Source organism: Caloenas nicobarica, chromosome 3 (assembly GCF_036013445.1).
Source record: "Caloenas nicobarica isolate bCalNic1 chromosome 3, bCalNic1.hap1, whole genome shotgun sequence".
NCBI classification, from domain to species: Eukaryota; Metazoa; Chordata; class Aves; order Columbiformes; family Columbidae; genus Caloenas; species Caloenas nicobarica.
The window spans coordinates 99,433,002-99,453,259 of NC_088247.1; the positions used below are offsets into that span (position 1 = coordinate 99,433,002).

Genomic DNA, 20,258 nt, shown 5'->3' on the forward strand with positions numbered 1-20,258 from the left:
CTATGTGGGCTTACTGCGTCCCCCTTTAGTGTACAAGGTCTAGGTATCAGGGTTGTTCGTATTCTCAACATCATGTTCTTAGGCAACTGCAGTCTGAAGCATTTTGAGAATGAAAAGGCAACAGGGGGTTTTAACCTGGAAGACAAGAAGGGTCTTAACAACCTCGTTCTCTACCACACAGTGATCTGTAGAGGTAAAACTCTGAAGGATCACCTCTTAGTCACTGACTTCAGTGACCATGGAGTTATTACAATTGCATCCAATGTTTTGTAATCAGAAACAACTTCACAATGACAGTAAATATTAATGTGTGGGACAAAAACCAACTACAGAACATGTGTCTATAACTGTAATTCCATAGCAAGTGGAAAATGGACAAAGAAAAACACCTTCCTTTTCATGGATGATACTTGAACTGTAACTACAGGGTACATTGCTTAAAATGTGTCAGTGGTATCCATTTCACACAGCTGAAATATTTCTCTTGTATATTTCAGTCTCAAGCCTATTTACAGAACAGCAGGCATTTAGCAGTCCACTGTCCAGCTTCTGGGACAATAATGAAGAACAGAAAACAACTATAAAAATAGCTCCTTGTTTATTTGTGTTTGCTCACTTGCGTATGCAATTGAGTAGTCAAATTTGAGAAATAGCTACTAGTTTCTCACTTTGTAGAAAAAAATGATAAACTTCTGCAAAGAAAGAGTGCAGACTGCAACTCTTGAAGATCCTGTGGACAGCAAACTGACGACATTGTTCAATCTGTAGGGTGGAATACCATCTTTCTCTACCGCAACTCATTGTATACAACTAAAAGAACAGCAGGTGATCCGTAAATTAAGTGATTGTCATCTATGAGCGTAAAAATAAACATGAATGACAAAGGAATTAGAAAGCCTACAACCCTTCCTCAGTCAGAAAACTAATGACACGAAATTAAATCAATACACAAAAAAGGGGATTAGAAAGAAGAATGAAAGTTTGGTGCTGAAGAATCACCACAGCCCTTCAGTTCTAGCAAGTAACCTGTATAACACATATTAAGGGAGCAATCAATGAAGTCATCATAATTATTTATATTTCTCACTTTGTTTTTAATCAAACTGCAGGAAGTTTCTGTAACTGATGTCATCACGAAGGAATAGCATGGCACAACAAATATATATCAAGAAGATACTTCATCCAGCCAGGATGAAAACATTCTTTTTTAACCTATCTAAGCATGAAAAAGATTTCCTTTTCCCTTGAGAGAAACATCAGGATTAAGTACAGCTCATGCCAAATTCTATCTTCAGAAAGAAGTTATGCAAAGAATGACAGGAAATGGATGCAGCTTCTTGTCTTATCAATGGTCCAGTTGGTGGCACCGGCCAGCAAGGGAGAGCAATACAAGCAAACATGCATCAGCAAGTCTCCAGTTAAGCCAATAATCAGGACTACATCTGTCTTCCCCAGGCCGAAGCCCTCAAGGGACAACCACAGCAGCAAAAGGGAAGTCTTCCTATTGAAAGTTAAATGGCCAAAGTTGGAGAATTTGCATCCTGCAGTTAATTTAGCTCAGCATACTCAGCCACATAATGCTTTTCTGACACAAAGAACTCCTTTAAATAATTATTCACTGTGTAAACCAGCCTCTTTCCCAAGCCACTCAACCTAGCTACATTCCCGAATGTCATATCAGTGTGAAGCGTGAGATTGAAGCAGCACAGCAATTGCAACCCTCACAAGAAAAGGAAACAATTTCTTTTATGCTTCTGTACATTAGGGTATAGCAAATCTTGTATAACAGGAATAATGTTCATGGCATTGGCATATACTAAATAAACGGCTTTTGCAGTTGCTGAATTCCTCCACTTCACTTTGGCATTTAATCAGCCACAAAAGCAGTTTATTGCGCAGTATACTCTGCTACTATGAACATTATCAATTCAGCAAATATTAAAAAATAGCACGCAGGTGTCACAGGAATGGGTACTTTAAAAATTATCGACAGCTTTACACTTTCTGTCGCACAAAAGAAAGCCAGCTAAATGTTACGGAAAGATACAAGTCCATTCTGACTAAAATTAAATGTTAAAGGAGCACGTACACATCAGAAGTGTTTATGCCAAGAGTGACCTGCTGTGTTGATATTTTCCTCCTTGCAGAGTGAAAGCTTTGGTCTATGAAAATAAGCTGTATACTCAAGTGAGTACTATTCTGGAGCATTTTGAATTCTCTACGTTGTCAAATCATTTATATTGATTCTATGACTAAATAAAGGAATGGAAATATGTTCCTCTTTTTTTGTAAATTCTTTCTGTTTTCAATAGAAGTAAATATTTGTGCTCATGGTTTAGGGATCGGTTGCACTGACAGCTGAAAGCCTCTATTGATTTGCAACCATGGCTGGTAAAGGAGCCTCTTGCTAATCTTTCCCACTCTGCCCTTCCAATACTTTCCACTCTAACCTGGGAGGACAGCTCTCTCTAGGGCAAGAGGTAATTAAAATCTCCCTCCCAGAGAGACGGTGTGTTTTCCACTCTCTGCTTAAGAGTTACCATTGTAGACACTGAATAAGATGAGAGCATTGTACAGCACACACGGATTCCACAAATTTCATTTGAACACCACACAGGTGATAAATGCACTGCAGGTATAGTGAGCTTGACCTGCTCAGGAGTGAAAATAGGCCTTTCTGGGACCCTTGTCAGAGTTTAAAGGCACCGATGTAAAGCAATCCCAAACCAGATCCATCCTATTCCCACACAGGAAAAGTTCTCAACCACTAAGTGTCAATCCATGCACAATACTTGACAGTTGTTCTGCCTGTGCACCCAGCGTACTTCTGGGGTGAAGGGGCACAGCGGGGTTTGCAGAGCAGCTGTTCAGATGTACACCTGAGTTTGAAAGAGCAGTGCAAAAAACCCAGATGTTTTTAAACCAGGCGCTACGTCTTTCTTCTTGTATTCTTTTAGGACAGAACCGTCACACAGGCCACAAGGCAGCCTCAGTGCCACGGCACAGCCCAAGGGGTGGTCTCAGAGTCTCACTCCTCTGATGTGAACTTGCCATAAAACTGAAGAGAAGGAAACACCAGCACCACGGGTGAGCTAATCCATTTGACAGACCTGTAAGAAGGCTAACTAACACTCAAGATGAAATGCCAGTCGCTTCCTCTGGTGCTCTCATCTGCAAACAAGCAGAAGTTGACAAAACCACTGGGTCTAGCAAGCCTTGTCTATAATCTCTTCAGTTACGAAGTGCAATGAGCTGTTCTGCACCTATAACTTTATTTTGTTTTTTTAAAGATACAATAAACATCAATAATAATGGCAATAACAATAATAATAATAATAGCACCTGAAAAATAATTAAGTGTCTTTCCACCTTGAACAAGAGAAATTTTAAGATTTTAAGAAGTTTTAGAATCTTAGAAATCAAAGTAATGTCTCAGTCATGGCATACTCTCTGCATAGGAACTGTACCAAGTATTAGCAACTCTCCCACAATTATGATGACTATCAAATTAAACAGCACTAGGTAAAATAAACCACTAGATAAATTAGAAGAATTCATGTCTGTATCAGCAAAGGACAGCAATACTCTGTACACTGAGACAATCTTTGCTGAAGGACAGATACTCAGAAGACAGTATGTTTGGAAAGGCACAGACATAAGTCACTTTTCTCTATTAAATGCTGCCACCTTTAAATATTTTGAACATTTTAACCTAAATATTTAAAATCAAGAAAAATGAAGAGTAAAACTGAGTCATGGAAATAAAAACATGCAGGTTTCAGCCTCTTTGACAGAAGATGCTGGTCTTAACAGGCCAAACAATATGTGTCTCCAGGTGGAAAAAAGAAGCCTGAGACTACAAGAGCAGCAGTGACACAAAATATGAGCACCAGTCATACAGAAGGTCATACAATGTAGACATTAAAGGGTTTTAAAAAGCTTTGAACATTAATGATTGGCTGGGGAAGAAGAAGAAAAGAAAGCATATGAACTCTTCATCAAGACAGGAAATTTAAAAAGCATTGTTATATTGAAATTAAATTATTACACAGTGAAGATGGCACTGCCTGATTTCAGGTTTCAGAAGAAACAAATTATCAAACTGACTTTCAGTATTGGTAGATTACTTGATCTTGGAGCTGAGCAAAAGACAATAAAATTACAACTAACCACTGACCTCTGATCTCAAGAAAAGACATCCAGTAAAGAATGACAAGACCTCTGATAACTTACAGGCTTTTAAAATTAGGATTGGGTGTTGACTGCACTTGGAGAAAGAAAAAATATGGGTAAGATATAAAATTATTATGCCCTTTTCACATTAACTGAAGCATTAAATGTTGCAGTGACAACTTCTTTGTGCTCAGAGTTGAAGCCAATGTGTAAAAGCTCACACAATAGATGTGGACATGTGTGCAAGTATGCCATCGAACTAGGGCTACTGTTTACTCAGCATTGCTGCTTCTGGCAAATCCATGAAAAATGCCTTACTATAAATTGTGGTGGATATTAAGATACATCTACAGAAGCACAGAGGGCAGAGTCCTGGAAGTAGATTGCCCAACACTTCAATAAGCAGTCTGGCAATTCATCACAATTACTAGTGGTCGATCATTATTAATTCTTACGGTAACTATTGTACTCATACTGAACTCATTTGCTATTAACATGGAGGTAACATGTAATTCCTCAGACATTAAAGCACAATTTTCAAAGCTCAGGATTTCTTTGTCTAATGGGGAAGAGCTTTTTTCACAGCTTAAAATTATGTGTGAACAAAGAAAAAAAAAACAACAACAACAAAAAAAACCCCAACAAACAGCATTGGTTTACTGCTTAAATTCATACCTTCAAACTATTTAGACTGCATTGGTAACACCACTCTGTTTACCTTTTGAAAATACAGTGTATACCAAAAATAATAAATCTAACAGATGAACTTCAATCTTATGCAAATGTCCTTTGTTTTGTGCTCTGGTGAGCAAGCTACTGTAGCAATACTTTTGGCAGTAGTACAAGACTGAATCCATGGAAGCATGTGTGTATTTACACAAAAGAGGCTTCTAAGCTACAAAAATCCCTCTTGTTTGGTTACACTAATTTCCCTTGAATGAAGTTTGTATGCAAGCCAAAACAATGGTAGTTATCCTGTCCTCTAGAGTTCATTCCCAACAGAACAATGTGAATAATTGAAAACTTCCAAGGTAGTCCTGTAAGACTCTTCTTTTGTAAATCAGGAGAACCACAATGCTATTTTTTTCTTTATTAGCTATTTTTTTTTTTAAATCTGATCATCATATACGTGATTTAATTACATTAAAAAATCTTCTTATTTCTTAGCATTTTAATGAAGTCTTTAAATTTTTGAGAAGGTGGTAGGTCATTTTCTGATCTGATTAGAGAGTTAAAAGTAAGCATTCAAATTTAACATTCAAAATATGTCAGGAGTTTAAGGAAGAAAATAAACTGGAATATAATGCCAAAGGCTGGTGTAACAGAAAAAAAATGGAAAAGAATCTAATGCTTTTGAGCCAGAGGACAGACACTAATTATTCAACTACCCCTGCAGCAATGAAATCTGTTGGCTCACTCAGTAGATGTCTCTCTTAAATACACAGCTGCTACACAGAAAACAGAGAATCATTTTGGTTGGAAGAGACCCTCAAGATCATTGAGTCCAACCATAACCTAACTCTGGCACTAAGCATGTCCCTAGGAACCTCATCTATATGGCTCAAACATGTTAAAGCCATCAGGCAACGAGAATTATTCCTACCTTAACTGAATGCGGTCCCAACACTTCTACATCAGGTGGCTGAACACCAGCAGGTCTTGACGGTCTAGTGGTAACTTCTGACCATGCACTGTTGTTTGTGCCTCCATGAAGAGTGCTCATCAGAATTCTGTATTCAAATTTCTGCCATGGGCTCAGAGCAGTACTCTGGTCAATGTAGCTCATGGACTGACTGAGGGGGAGAGTCACCACAGTTGATATTTGTTCTGTTCCTTTCACTCTCCTTTCTATCGTAAGGTTTTCCACCAAACCATTCGGGTGAGCAGGTGGTTGCCAGGATATGACCACAGAAGTTGGAGTATCAGAATAGAGCTGTGGAGCAGGAATATCCTCAGGAGCATCTGGAAGAGTCTGTATTGCTGGGGTCTCAGGTGAAAGAGAGCATCCTTTAGATGTGCATCCTTCTACCTGAAACACATAGACTGTGTAAGGATGCAAGTCTTGTATAGTGCAGTTAGATCTAGTTCCTACCACCGTAGCATGCAGTTGGCCATTTTGGTAAATATTATAATGAATGATAATGCCATTTTGCTTTAAAGGATGCTGCCAGGTGATGCTTGCTGCCCTTGCTGTAACATTCAATAGAAGTGGTGGATCTAAAGGTCCAGGTTCTGTAATGAAAAAAAAAAAAAAGGAAAGGAAAATTACTAGCAGTCTATGATTTGTAAAAGTCAGCATTAGGAAGCAGTACTCATCAAATGAGTCTCAAAACGACAAAAGAAGTTCAGATCTGCTAAACAGCCTATTTCTTGAGAAATGGTGGGCCCAGCTATTCAAAGCATGAATACAGCTCTCTTCTCAAAGGCAAGCTGCTCTGTAAGCACACCTTCCCTCCTCTCAACCTTCTGCTCTCCTTCTCTGCATCCTTTTTTCCTCCTTTGTCTCAAAAGCATCCTATTAGTTCTGTTAGCATGTGGAGAAAGTGCATGGCTAAGTATCAATATAGAATTGCAGTTCTAGCTTTTGTTGATATTCTTCTAGAGTGCAAGATACTAATTGCAACCAATGGCACAGGCATAACGAAGCTGCATATTTTACAGCTCAAGTAAGCCCTTACTGCATCTCTCATTATATATTCAATATTTTACTTCATTCTGTTTATAATTCTAATCCATTTTTTGCAATTTATCTACTCTCTGTTAATATTATAGGTGATTTTTTACTGCAACTGTGACAGAAGCTGCCGATTTAGCTCTTTCACCTACTGATAAATAAACAATGCACAGATCTGACCTTTAGGTTAACAGGTTTTATGCTTGCTCCACTCAGCACTCTAACTGATTCAATTATCATAAAGGTTCAGGAGCTTCCATGAATACTGAAAAAGACCGACCATATGCCTGCATAGGTGTTGTGGAACAGCAAATACTCTGCAGCCCTCCAGAGAAATTCCTTAATTGTAAATAATTTCACCATGCGACACAATCAAGTCACCTTGAATGCAAAACCCTCAGCCTGTGGAGGTAAAGTGTTATTTAAGCTTTACTGGGCTGCGTTAAATTCTGCAATTTGAAGGGCTGTTAAGTTTTTCAATTGAAATTTCATTTAAAATGCAGGTGCTTTTTATTATATTGAGGCTTTACTGCTCTCTAGGTACAAGCAAGAACATGGTGCAATAACACAAATCTGGCTCAATCACTGATCAGTAACAGCTGTAATTCCAGAACATTTAGCATTCTTATAAACCACGTCCTGAAATCTATAAATTGCTACAGCAGATCAAGAAAATACTATATTTCCCCCTATTCTGCCCATAGCAATTTTGACATTTATGAGATTTTTCTGTGAACATTACATTTTATTGAAATCTTAAAAAAAGATATACTTGGATTTAGTAATTGTTTAAAATAGCTGTAGGATTGGGGATTTTAGGAGAGTAAGCTTCAAATGCTAAGGGTCGAAAATTTAAAATTCATTAGCAATTGTGAGTGTGTTAAGACTCCAGGACACACAACATAGCACATGCTGAATTCCACAGCAGTCAACAACACCATCATTTAATTCCTAGCGATGTAGTACATTGTCCATACCACAATGTACAGCATTTCTATAGGAAGAATAATTTACTTCATTGGAAGTTAAATAATTCCTGATAATTTTAAAGTGAAAAAAGAAAGGGGGGGAGGGGAAGGAAACCTAGAAAACAAAAAAATCCAGCACAGAGCGGCCCCATCTGTATTTTAGAATAACAGCTGAAGCAGTCAGAAGTCTCGTTTCTCCTCTTACATACAGAGAGAGGTAAATCAGGGTTATTCCACTGATGTCTGTGGAAACAGTGATGTAAAATTGGGATAGCAAGGGTTTTTTTTTACTTTTAAATTTGAAAAATCAACAGTGTTTTTTCTTTCATTATATGATGCATCACAAAGCAACTCTATAAAATTCATCCGTATCACAAATCCTGTTCTACTCACAGTGATAATAAGGATGGAGTTCTATATTTAATGCTTATGCACTCTAGGATTAATTTAGATCTCTGAATTTACAAGTATAAAAGATGATCTGTTGTAAAGAGCAATCCAATTCTTTTGCGTGTACTCTTGGGCAAAATCAATTAGGTCATAAACTGGAACAAAATTTGGTCCATTATTTAGACTTGACTGAAAGATGGAGATGTGAGGGTGCAAACCAAAATTAGTTGTATATTCCATAAAGCAAATATTTTGCTGGGGTGAAAGGGAAAGAGGAAAAATTGCTTTGGAATTGAAGACCTTTCAAAGAAGTTGCTGCAAAATCTGCTTTAATGGGAGGGGGAAGGCTGAAAGATATAATATTTACCACTGAGTTACAAACTAGCAATTTATCTAATTATACCTCATAAATAAGCTATCATGCTGTGAGCTTTTGCAGAAGGAAAATAATAAACCAAAACAAACCCCACAACAATCAAGCAGTTTGTTGTGAGGGAATGGATAAGCCTTTTTATTCCTACTGAATAAGTTGCTGGCATTACAGGTGAAACATTCATGGTAATTACTTGAAACTGTGCTTCAACCTCCCAAGAGTTTAAACATATTCCTTAAGGACAACCTGTAATGTATGGGAGGAGCTGTCAAACTTAAACTTTAGGTCCCCCTAGCTCCCCCCCGCCACCTCCCCTCAAAAAGGCATATTTTGGTAGCTAGCATACCTACCCACACATTCCCTACTGCCCTTTTAAAAGAGAGACTTTTAAGACTCTCTGAGTTCAAACAAGACGTTTGAGAGATGCTTAATTGGCCCCACTGGATGGGAAAGCATTAAATCCTGGTCCCCAACACTCATTCAGTATAGCTTCTTTTTAAATGGCAAGCAGAATCATCTAATTCTATATACAAATCAACTAGGACGATACTGCTTGGTTGAAAGGGTCACCACAATTATGTAAAACATGAGTATTAACTATAATTGGGATAGTTTGCTAATACAATAAAAAGCTCTGAACATGAGAAAAGTTATGCTCACAGCACTAGCTATCACTTTCTAAAGTAAGAATTCATGGATGAAATGACATGAAAAAGATGGTTATAAAATTTTAATGGAATGATAAAAGGCAAAAGTCAGCCTCTCAGCTGAATTCTTAAAATCCCTATATATCACAATCAGCTCCTTAACTGTAAAATCAATGTGGAGTATAACATGTTGTCAATGTGGTTGTCACTGGAGGGAAGACTGCAAAGTATGACAGCTACACAGCTCAGCCTGACAATGATGAAAATAAAATCATAAAGCTTTTTACATGGATGTAATTGTTTATAGAAGTAACTACTGAACACAGGAACAGTGGGCATCTTTTTCCTAAAGATTCTAAGTTCATATTTCAAACCATTTCATTACAGTATTAATACTAAAAGGTAGTTTCATTTTGGCAAATGAAATTATCTTTTATGGCAGGCTATTTTGCTCATCTGCTTCAAAAGTTCAGACCTGACTTAAAATGAAGGCACAAAATTGTCATTAATCTTTTTTAACTCCCTGACTAGAACCACATATGTGTTTACTTGTTGTACAGACTAGGGGAGCAAGGAGCTCCCCATCTCATGGATGTATTTCAGGGGAATCTATACTTTCTCTAATATGCTGAGACATGTACCTGGACTACTGCCCTTTAGAGCTAATGAGAAATACCTGGTTTGCTTGGACACTCTTTCACTAAGCAAAATTGAAATTCTGTGCCTTTTATTCTTGAATCATTTACTCTTTTGAGGAACATGGACAATGAATTCATATATATTAACAAAATGTGGTGTCTTACCTATACTACCAACTACACCCAGCAGAAAATCCAAGTGTGTAGCTCCGGGCAGAAGGAACCACAAGAATCTTTTATCACATCGGATCACAGGACTCAAAAGTCCTTAAAGTGTTCATGCAATGCATGCAGTCCATTTGAACTTCCTCAAATATGTATTAAGAGTCATCTTCAAAGTATTCAGAGTTTTTGCCCACTACTACTCCAAATGCATATTAGCTCCAGGACATCAGTCTAGTGGTTAAGAAAAATCTTCTAATTCCTGATTTACAGGCATGTACAACCAGTTAATACTATTTATCATATGATCATCATATCGTATCAGCCATGATACAATTTCAGTTTCATTTGTTCTTCTGTCCTTTTGCTATTCCCCTTGTCATGTATTAATACTTCACATGACTTTATCACATCACTGGGTTTTGTCTTCTCTGGCTTCAGTTTCCTTTTATCTTTCTTGCGCACAGGTGACCACATTCACATCAGCTAACTATGGATTAGTTTCTATGCCTAAATTGTATGGATCTAACTTACATAGCTAAAGTAGGAGACTTGTCTTCTCAGACAACAAACATAATCAGCAGCAAAAGCAAATACTTCCAAAAGCCAAGAACTGCATCACCTGCCCTCATGTCCTGCATTGCCTCTGTGTTGTCTACATAAGGAAGCTTTAAGAAAATAGGCCTTCTCATCCTGGTACCAATGCTTTGTGGTAAGCATGCCAGAGGAGCACACCAGAGTATTCTATATATGATAGGAATAATGTTTCCTTCTTTTTTTCAGCTCAGCTGATACATTGCAGGAGTTGTCTCTTTTTTTTTTTTTAGTTACTTCCATACCTAAGGATTTTAAGAGACTACGGTGTACTTTTGACACTACTTATTGTGACTAAACATTGGACTGGCCTATAATGTTTTCATATATAAAAAAGAGATGGACTTGCACTCACGTAAGAACTAAAAATTAAAATATTGGACTGCCTGATAGGCAACTTGCAAAGCCTTCTCTCTGAACAACTGCAAGCCAGGCACTTATAAAAGGGCTTTAGTAAGAGTTCTCCATACTGGAATTGTATACTGACCCGTGAGGCTGAAACATAGCCAACGCAGGGAATTGGTTAGCAGGGCCAGGAATTAAGTGTACTTCTGCAACAAGCTGTCAGTATAGGCAGCTTTATAAGCAGCATATTGAAGCCTTGACAGAAATACTGCTTATACCCAATGACAACCATTCAGTCTTAAGCAATTGAGTTGAACGTCCTTTCACAGATGGCAGCCCTCCACAATGACACCAAGACCAGAGTCCTTTTTCACCACTGAAAGTTGGGGTTTTTTTTGTATTTTACAAGGATTGTTGGATACTGGGGACACATCAGCATATTTTAGCAGTATCAAGGCAAATGGAAGAGGATATTTTAAAGAAAATAATTTTCCTCTTGGAGAAATGGAATTTATAACCGACTATAGACGTTTGTTTTAAGCTAAGGAACAAGATACAGCATCATAGCTGAAGAGGTGAGTTGTCTGTTAATCTCAAAATATTTTAATTGCGTAAAGACTGACAGAGGCATTACATTTTTCTTTCCTTGTTCTTAAGTTTCCTTTGGCAACATCTACCTTCCATACTAACTTAAGGTATTTTTGCAGCCAGGTTTTGCAGAGGGTAGCATCTCATCTCATGCTAGTGCACAAAGACCATCCAAGTTCTATGCAGCAGGTAACTTCTACATACACGTTCACGAAGACTATATAGGAATGCATGTCCCGTGTAGGCCTTCTGCCCTGCCCTACACTCTCGAAAAAAGAATTTTAAAATTCTACATCTACTTACCTTGCACAAAAAAGAATTTTTACATATACTAACAAGTGATGCCTTTGAAATGCACTTCTGTACTCCTCCTATCTAATAAGAAGCAACCCTCTGTGAACTATCTGACCAGAGCTAAATAATCATTGCAATTTGAGTTAAATAGTCATAGGAGACTGGTTGCATTTAGACCATGAACACAGACAGGTTTAATAATATTGCATCCATTTTTGGTAACTAACAATTACAATAAAGGAATTGAATCTCAGTTGAAGATTTTCACAGGTAGATAGCACATCTCTGGTATGTAAAAATCATGTTCAGAACTTTAGTTTTATTAGGTAATTACTTATACATAATGTGTTCATAGAAGCATTTACAGCTTTGGAGCTTAAATTGATGTATTAAGTAAATTTCTGTTGTGAATTATTTGATCAGTTTCAAAGAAAATATTTTACAATTCTGAGAACATGTTTTCTTCTAGGTGTTTTCTTGAGATAGACAGCTATCCATTTAGACAAGGGACTAAAATGAAGTTGAGTCACAAGAACTAAATATTTGCTACAATAATTGCATATGAGCATCAGGTTACATTTACAGTCTGAAATGAAGATCTTATATCAGTGTAAAATAAAGACCACAAGGCAATTCGGTGTGAAGGCAGAGAAAGCAGCATATTATAGTAACGAAACCAGCAATGAAACACTTCCCACTCCCTCCACCTTTTCCTGCTCTGAATGACTTACTTTCTTATTAAACAAGATAACAGGAAAAATCTCTTTAGAAAATTCTTAATTTTGCTAAATGTTGGTCCAATGGGGTCATCCATTACAGATTAAAAAAAAAAAATAGTCAAGAATATATTTGAAAACAAAAGATTTTTCCAAAAACCATGCTATTAGGTATCCTGCTACATTGTGAGAGAAAACTAGTAGTTCAGTTTCTTAAAAAAAGCTAGAGATTATGTATTTTGTATATGCATTATGTACAACAAGCTCAAGTTTTGCCATATGCTTCTGCTTACATATTGTATCAGGTGCAAAATCCTGCCAACTAAACGGCTGTACCTATATGCTGACACCTGTTTGATAAATCAAGGGACTGTTCAACAAATTATGCAGAACTAGTCTGCAAAACACAGAACTATTAATGAGGAAAGTGATGGGACTGGCAATGACAAACTCAATTTTAGACCAGTAGATCACCACTTTGAATTAACAATGATCTCTGGGAATGAAAAGTTCTGTTCAGCTGTGGTACAGCTTTGGTATTCTCAACACAGAATAAGACAACTGTCATACACTATTAATTTCAACTTAGTTTCTCTGATATGACTTAAATCAGAAGTCTCTGAATGTAAAGGAATAACACTTACAAATATATACATAGCAGTGTATCTTTAACCATATATGAACACATATGCTTGGAGGGATATTATATAAAGAAATAAGATACTACTTCACGAAACATGTATTTAAATATTTACATTTTATGAAAATCTAAGACAACAGATACTTGATCTCTTAGAAGTTATTATTGCAAGTTAATATTCAGGAAGGAAATACATTATTGCTATGTAACTGAGAAAGCTAGATAACCAAAATAAATTATATGCAGAGGCAGCTGAACTGTTATTTGTATTTTCTGCTAAAGGGAGTTAAATAAAATTGGACTGCTTACTATCCTCTGCTGTCATCATTGAAGTCCAGTTGCTATAAGTATTGCCATAACCATTGGAGGCAACCACTCTCATCTCATACTCAGTGTACGGCTGAAGATCTCCGACCCTGTGTTGTAAGGAAGCAGTAGGGCTGGAAAGCAAACTGCAAAGAAAAGCAGCGTGAGCTACATCATTAAACATCCCAACACCTAAAGAAAGACTAAAACATTACATGTCTTGTAACAAAACCAGCCACCCTAAAGGTGAGCCATATTCAAGACAATGGGACTTTTCTTGCTCAGCTGTTGATGGTGGCCTTGCTATGCTCTGCATACTCTGAAATGTCACCAGCAGAATGGCTTCGCCGCATCTGGAGTCGGTAGCTGGGTGCGCCTGGGGCGTTGTTGCGAACTGGTGTAGACCAGACAACCTGAAGACTGGTCGGAGTGGCAGATGAAAGCCTTGGAGGCATCACACCATCTGGAGCTGTCGAAAAACATGGATGAATTAGAGCAGAGAAAACCACAGAGAACATATGCCGGGTGGAAACGAAATGCTCCATACAGTGGAAAAACTGTTCCTCGGGATCAACAGCAATGTTAACATGGTCCATTTAGTTTAACATTTTCACTACTGAACAATGCTATTTCTTCATTTTTCCAATACAGTTATGTGACTATCATTTTGCTAAAAGCAAACCTCCAAAACCCAAAAGTAATTCAGAAGCAACATATTCTCTACCACCTGTTCAAATATTATCTACTTCTCCTTGTGCCCAGCTCTGCCACCCCAAGAAGTTAAAGAAGTGCTCACAGAAATGTTACCTGGCAAGAGTAAAACTGATCAGACTTTTTATCGTTCAGATAAATTCTTATAAATTAATAACCATTTGAAAAGAAAACAGTGGAAATTTTAAGGGAAAAAAGGCCTTAAGGTTGAAATCAAAATAGATTCACTGAAGTCTCAGTCTTTAGCCACTGTTTCGTTAAGGAAATTAATTTTTATGAAGTCCAGGAACTGCAGATCAAAACGTGTCAGTAATGATATCACCAATGACCTTTAACTGCTGCAAATTTCACTGCATGCAGTAAAAAGAACTATGCCAATCTTCACCTCTGAGTTTATGGCTCTGTTTTTTCCTTTAAGAAGAAAACAATCTGTTGAAGAAACTTTCTGTATATAAACACATCTGGAACTTTTATATATAATGTATGTCTCTGCAGCTCTTTTCCAGAGAGTTAAAACACTGGGAAGTTACTGCCTTTGTCATTTAAATAGTTTTGCTTTTCATGGTCCAGTAATTACCATTTACTTCTTGCTTTGGTCTTTCCAACATAATTTTTTTTTTGCTCTTATTTTTCTTCCTTCTCTCTATTGGAAAAAACAATCTCACAAATCTGTAACTTAAGGTGTAGTTGTAAGCCTCAAGGCACAAGTTGTAAGTTGTAAGATGAGCTAACATTATTTTGCAGTAAATTTTATGATTTTCATTTACCACCTGTATATGGGGTGGTTATTAAAAGAACAGAAACCAACTTTGTGATACACTGTCTGAATCGTTCTCTCCCTGAAAGAGACGAAAGCATGGCATTAGCTCAAAAAAAAAAAAGGGGAGGAGGGGCAAAAAGTAATGAGTCATATACAATAATTTGTTTTTATACTGACATATATATACAGAGATATGTGAACCAGCGTCTGACGCTTTTATTCTCATTATACACTCTTATGACTGGGGAACTTCAAAATTATTCAGCTCCAGCTCCAAATTTTATTACATAGAAAGGCACAAGACATCTTGCTCTGATCTAGACTTGTTCCCTTTCCTTTACGTTCAAGGTGTGCCAGTACTCATAAGAATTTTTACTAAAAGCTGGATGCTGGGGTACCTGAGTTATTACCAGGTATTTTAATTCTGAAAATTGGCCCCTAGCCTTGCAACTCTACATTTTTTTTCAGGAAAAAATGAAGTGAAACAGGATCTCCAGCTTCCCTCACTCCTTTCCCCTCCTCTCTGTTACAGTGAAAAAGACAACATAAAATTTTTGGGCTTGAGCCAACCTGGCTGCCTTTGGATGCTCCTTCTTCCTGTTGTTATCTAGACCTAGGCAATAGGGCTCCAGTAAATCCCAGGTAAACTTGAAATCTTCCTGTTTCCACTTCCAGGAGATGTCCGAGTCTAAGGTAACTCATGGCCTGCAAATCTCTTGCCGACACCTTCAAGGCCAATCAAGAGCTTGTGAGCACCTCAACTCAGAGGGGAGAAGATGGCTGATTTAACTTGAACAGCCACCAACATCCCTCCAGCTGAGCCATCAAGAACAAACATCTGCACACCAAATGCCTCTGTATGTGAATTAAATTTCACTCTCAGGGTAAAATGGAGAACATATATTTACCTCACTTAACATTGTTCTGTTTAGCAGCAACATAACTAATGGAGTTAAGTTGTGCAATTAGGGGGTGTAAATCTTATGGATGTAAAGTACAGTATTTGCACATAATCATGAATTATTTTGGCATCCTTTATAAAGTGATTCCTGAAATTGTTAGCAGGCAAACTCAGCCAGCATGAGAAAGATAGTGCAATTAATGTAAAAACTTTCATTAGAGGGTTTAAAAGTGTTTTCACAAGCTGACACTAACAGAAAGACTAAATATCCCTTCAAAGCAGAGTACTACCTCATTTAAAGCCAAACTGTCTGTAGCTTAAAATTCACCAGTTGTTTAAGTGCACACAGAAATTCTACACAGAAAAAAAAAAAAGCTATATCTAAAAATGATTCTAATTAGCTGAGCTGTAATTTGGCGAGGAAGTCAAAGTTCACATTGTTGTTGAGGAGACAGTGTGAGCAACTCACTGAGGAGGCAAAAGTGTTAAATTTATTTCCAGTTCTGCTAGGACACATCACTTCACCTTTGTCTTTCATTTCTCAATCTGTTAAATGGAGATAAAAATACTTATCCTTCTTTGTAAAGCTCTCTGAGATCTACAAAGTAAAAGCTCTGATTAAGCTTTATGTATGTATAGTGGTGGTTATTATAGCGATACAAGAATGTTCATCAAAAAACAAAGATGTAGCTGTCTAAATGTCAATAACAATACACAGTGTGGATGTTATTTTAATGGCGTAGGTAATCTCAGCTAAATGTTCAAATCTCTTCTACCAACAAAAGCACGGCATAGAGAAGAACAGAAAATTTGGACAAATCTCTTCTGTGAAAGCCGAGTGACCTGTAGAACAAGCCGAACCCACTACTTTCAACGTGTTATAATATAGAGCAAATTTATTTAATCTGAAAGACTTCCTGTAGGTCACAGAGAATGTCCTCAGCTATGCACTAGCAACTCTCCTCAGTTCTGCGCTTCCAAAGGAATGGGGCAGGGGGGCAGGAGGGTACAACAAATAAATCCTCAAGTCTCTGCTGAGTCATAATGAGAAAGGTGCTCTATTAAACTAATCATGTTTTGATCATTAAAACTAGAGAGCACTTCCTCTGAAAAATGGTAATTCTAAATTGCACACAAAAAAACCTTTGACTATTTCAAACACTCTTCATTACCAAGGTCTTTGGTGTAACATTTCCCCCATCTTAACCCTTTTTAGCCAATCCATATTCCTGAGAGGCTCCTTACTACCCAAGTAACAACTGGCAACCAGCAATAATTCTACTGCAAATTTCTCTACAGAAGAGCCATGTATCTATCAGCTTGATATATTGTCTTTAAGATGCAATGTTGCTCAAAAAGCTCCCCTCAAGCTTTAATATGACCCTCAGGGGGCAACCACTCCACTTGCAACCTACTGAATCAACATCTAGCCCAGTAAATCCTCACTTAGCAGGGCAGAAAGTCACGCTTTGTATATGAAGAGACTACAAAGGCAGAATAAAATATTTAATCAGATGTCAATTTTAATCAAAGATTTAATAAAAAGCCCCACAAAACAATAAAAACTGTAGACTGTTTCAAGCCCACAATGATATATTGTATTCCAGATACTCAGGTACATGCAGATGAGTCAAGAAAGATCTGATCCCTGCTCAGCCATTAATGTGCTAAGCAGTCATTGAAAAGTGTTTCAAATTCTTGCCTCAATTTCCTTATCTTAAACAACATATGCAGTACTACTTCAGCTTTGTAAGTATTTGTTTATTTTAGGTCAGAAACTATTATGTTGAATGATTGTACTTAAATGTTTACTCCACTTTGAAAGTCTATTTTTCAGAGAGGTGTTCATTATTTCTATTATAAGGATATATCTGAAATTTAAATTTTCTGGAAGTACAAAACTTTGAGCAGGACTATTACAAGTTAGGACAAGAGGTTATTATTTAAATGTTTCACTAATTATTTTTAATAAGAGTAAGAAAAGCAGTAGAATTTGATTTGATCTCTATCATATTCATTGTAAATTCAAAGCAACTTTGAAATGAAGTGACACCACTTTTAACAGTGATCAGATATATTGGCCCTGCTGTATCCATAATATCTACAGACAGGCAGCTAGAAGAGTTTGGAACTATGTAAATGTTTGGCATATCTACGTATGTAAAATATTTAGTACAGATGATGGATTTTTATCTTATCAAAATATTTTTCATCCATGCGGATGCAAATGATAAGTGCAGGTATTTCAGTACAGAGGAGGAAAATAGACTCTCCACAGTTTGTGCCATGACAGCAAGGAAAAATTTTGGTTCAGACTGTGTCTAGATGAATGTCTCTGTCAGTCATGCCTATTGTCACTCTTTTCCAGGTTCAATTCACAAACGTCATTTCTCGATCTTATTGCAGTGGTTGTTCAGATACTCCCGATTCATTTTCTATTTTAGGTGCCCATACTGAGATCATCTCATTACAGCACTTTTTATGGCAATATGTTCTGCACGTTAACATTTGTTTCTTCTGATTTTCCCAGGTATGCCTGTTATCTAGTTGTTTGCTCAGTCCAAATAATTCCAGTCATTGCACTCTCCATAATTCTCAACATGGACATATGGGTTTTTTTCATTTAACCGAAAGACAGGCCATGATTCTGGGCCATATGTCATCACTAGAAAGGCATGCTAGTTATAAACCTGTATCTATTGGCAAAGCACAAGATTGCTTTTTTGTTTCTCATCTTCACAGTTTCACCGAAGTTTACTCTGCTTTGGTTTTTAACCCTCTTTTGCCAGTTACCTTTCCTACTCAGTGTATAGCTAACATATGCGGTTGTTCTTGATTTTTCATTTAAGGTATACATTCAGCCACGTTGATTTCTACCTATTCAATGCCTAAGAATGCATAGAATACTCCTGGATTTTCTTTTTAATTTTGTACTTCCACTGATACATGTTTTCAGTTACAGATATGTCTCCATCTAATAACATGTATGCCATGGACAATGCACCCCTTATTCAACACTCATCCATGCACTTTGGAACATGCAATGTGAAAGGTCCTTGGTGGCCTTCTTGCTTGCCCATCTCTCGCACATGGGGCTTGGGAAAAAAGGAAGCTGCGCTATGGGAAAAGTGGATAAAGAGACACAAAGGAGTGCCTTAAAGCCTCCATAAACTTCCCAGTGAATCCAAATCTGTTCACATCTCATGTTAGTGAAGTTTTCTTTTCAGAAGTATAACAGAGTACAGAAATATCTTGTTCTCTCTTCATGATCTATCCTGTTTTGTACATCTAATCTCTGCTATAATAGTAGTGTCATTTGAAAAGGAGTGGCTTTGTAAATATTTTCACTTTTAGCATTAATCTTTAAAATTACTTGTAAGGCACCATATCACCCAGAAAAATGAAAACAATAAGTTTGAGAAATATTTATCGGGATCGAGTGTGTAAGCTCTAACTGCAAAGTTTCCTCCACTTGCACTATTTGGTATTCCAGGCTGCAAAGCACAATTTTAGTAGGGCCCTGAAAATCAACGCAGGCTTTACTCTGTGACCCATAGACCTAAAGTTTAAGAAGACAATTGTCTTTTGAAATCAAAGAGTAGGCTTACTAATTCCTCATTAATACTGCTCTAGCAAAAAACTAAATCATACCTTCCCCTCCTTTTAATGAACTTTTCTTCATGTACAACCTCAGCATCTGCAATCCAGATACAGGTCTCAAGTAAAAATATGTGTAAGAGATGCCCCTTTCCCAAGTGTTGTATTTTACTGAGGTCAACACTATCAAAACGTCTTCTAGATTTGTCACCCTTACCTTTATATAAAAAGTAACCTGCTTTTCTTCCTCATGCTAGATAGAAGTTTATCCACGTTACTCAGCAAGAACTTTGCTAGACTATAAAAGCTACAAAAGAATGCCAATAAGCAATTAGCTGGATGATTAATGATTTTAATACCTGTAATAAAGACATTGGATGGAATTTATAACTGCCCAGTAAAACTAATTATTCATCAGGCTGTTTAAAAGGATGCCTAGCCAATAACTGTCATATCACAAAACTATTTTTTAAAAATACTATGAGGAAAACAATAAGGATTAGAATTACAAAATCAGGCAGAAACCACAATTAAACAAACAGCTCCTGTGGGTTAATTGTGACTCTGGTTACTGGAAAATGAAGTATCTCTGTGAAGCAGCTTTGAGAAACTACTAGATCTTCAGCTTCCTGCATGAAGCAGCTTTAGAGATTAATTTTAGGACCTTCCCTTTTTTTTAAAGGGAAGAAGGTGAAAGAATTTGACATCGTCTTCAAAATCTTGCAGCTTCCCTTAAAATTGATATCTGTAGTCAGACAGCTAGGACCAGAGGCAGGTATGC

At 37.1% G+C, this 20,258-nt stretch overlaps 1 protein-coding gene across 1 annotated transcript in view; it reads right to left on the reverse strand.

Moving 5' to 3' along the window:
* The window catches only part of USH2A (usherin), a 393,053-nt gene that overhangs the window by 121,742 nt on the left and 251,053 nt on the right, over positions 1 to 20,258 (reverse strand). Inside the window, exons 38-40 of the mRNA XM_065630575.1 lie at positions 13,827 to 13,977; positions 13,512 to 13,654; positions 5,777 to 6,405 (exon numbers count right to left, since the gene is read on the reverse strand). Coding sequence (XP_065486647.1) covers positions 5,777 to 6,405; positions 13,512 to 13,654; positions 13,827 to 13,977 — 923 coding nt within the window. The remainder of the gene's footprint in view (positions 1 to 5,776; positions 6,406 to 13,511; positions 13,655 to 13,826; positions 13,978 to 20,258) is intronic.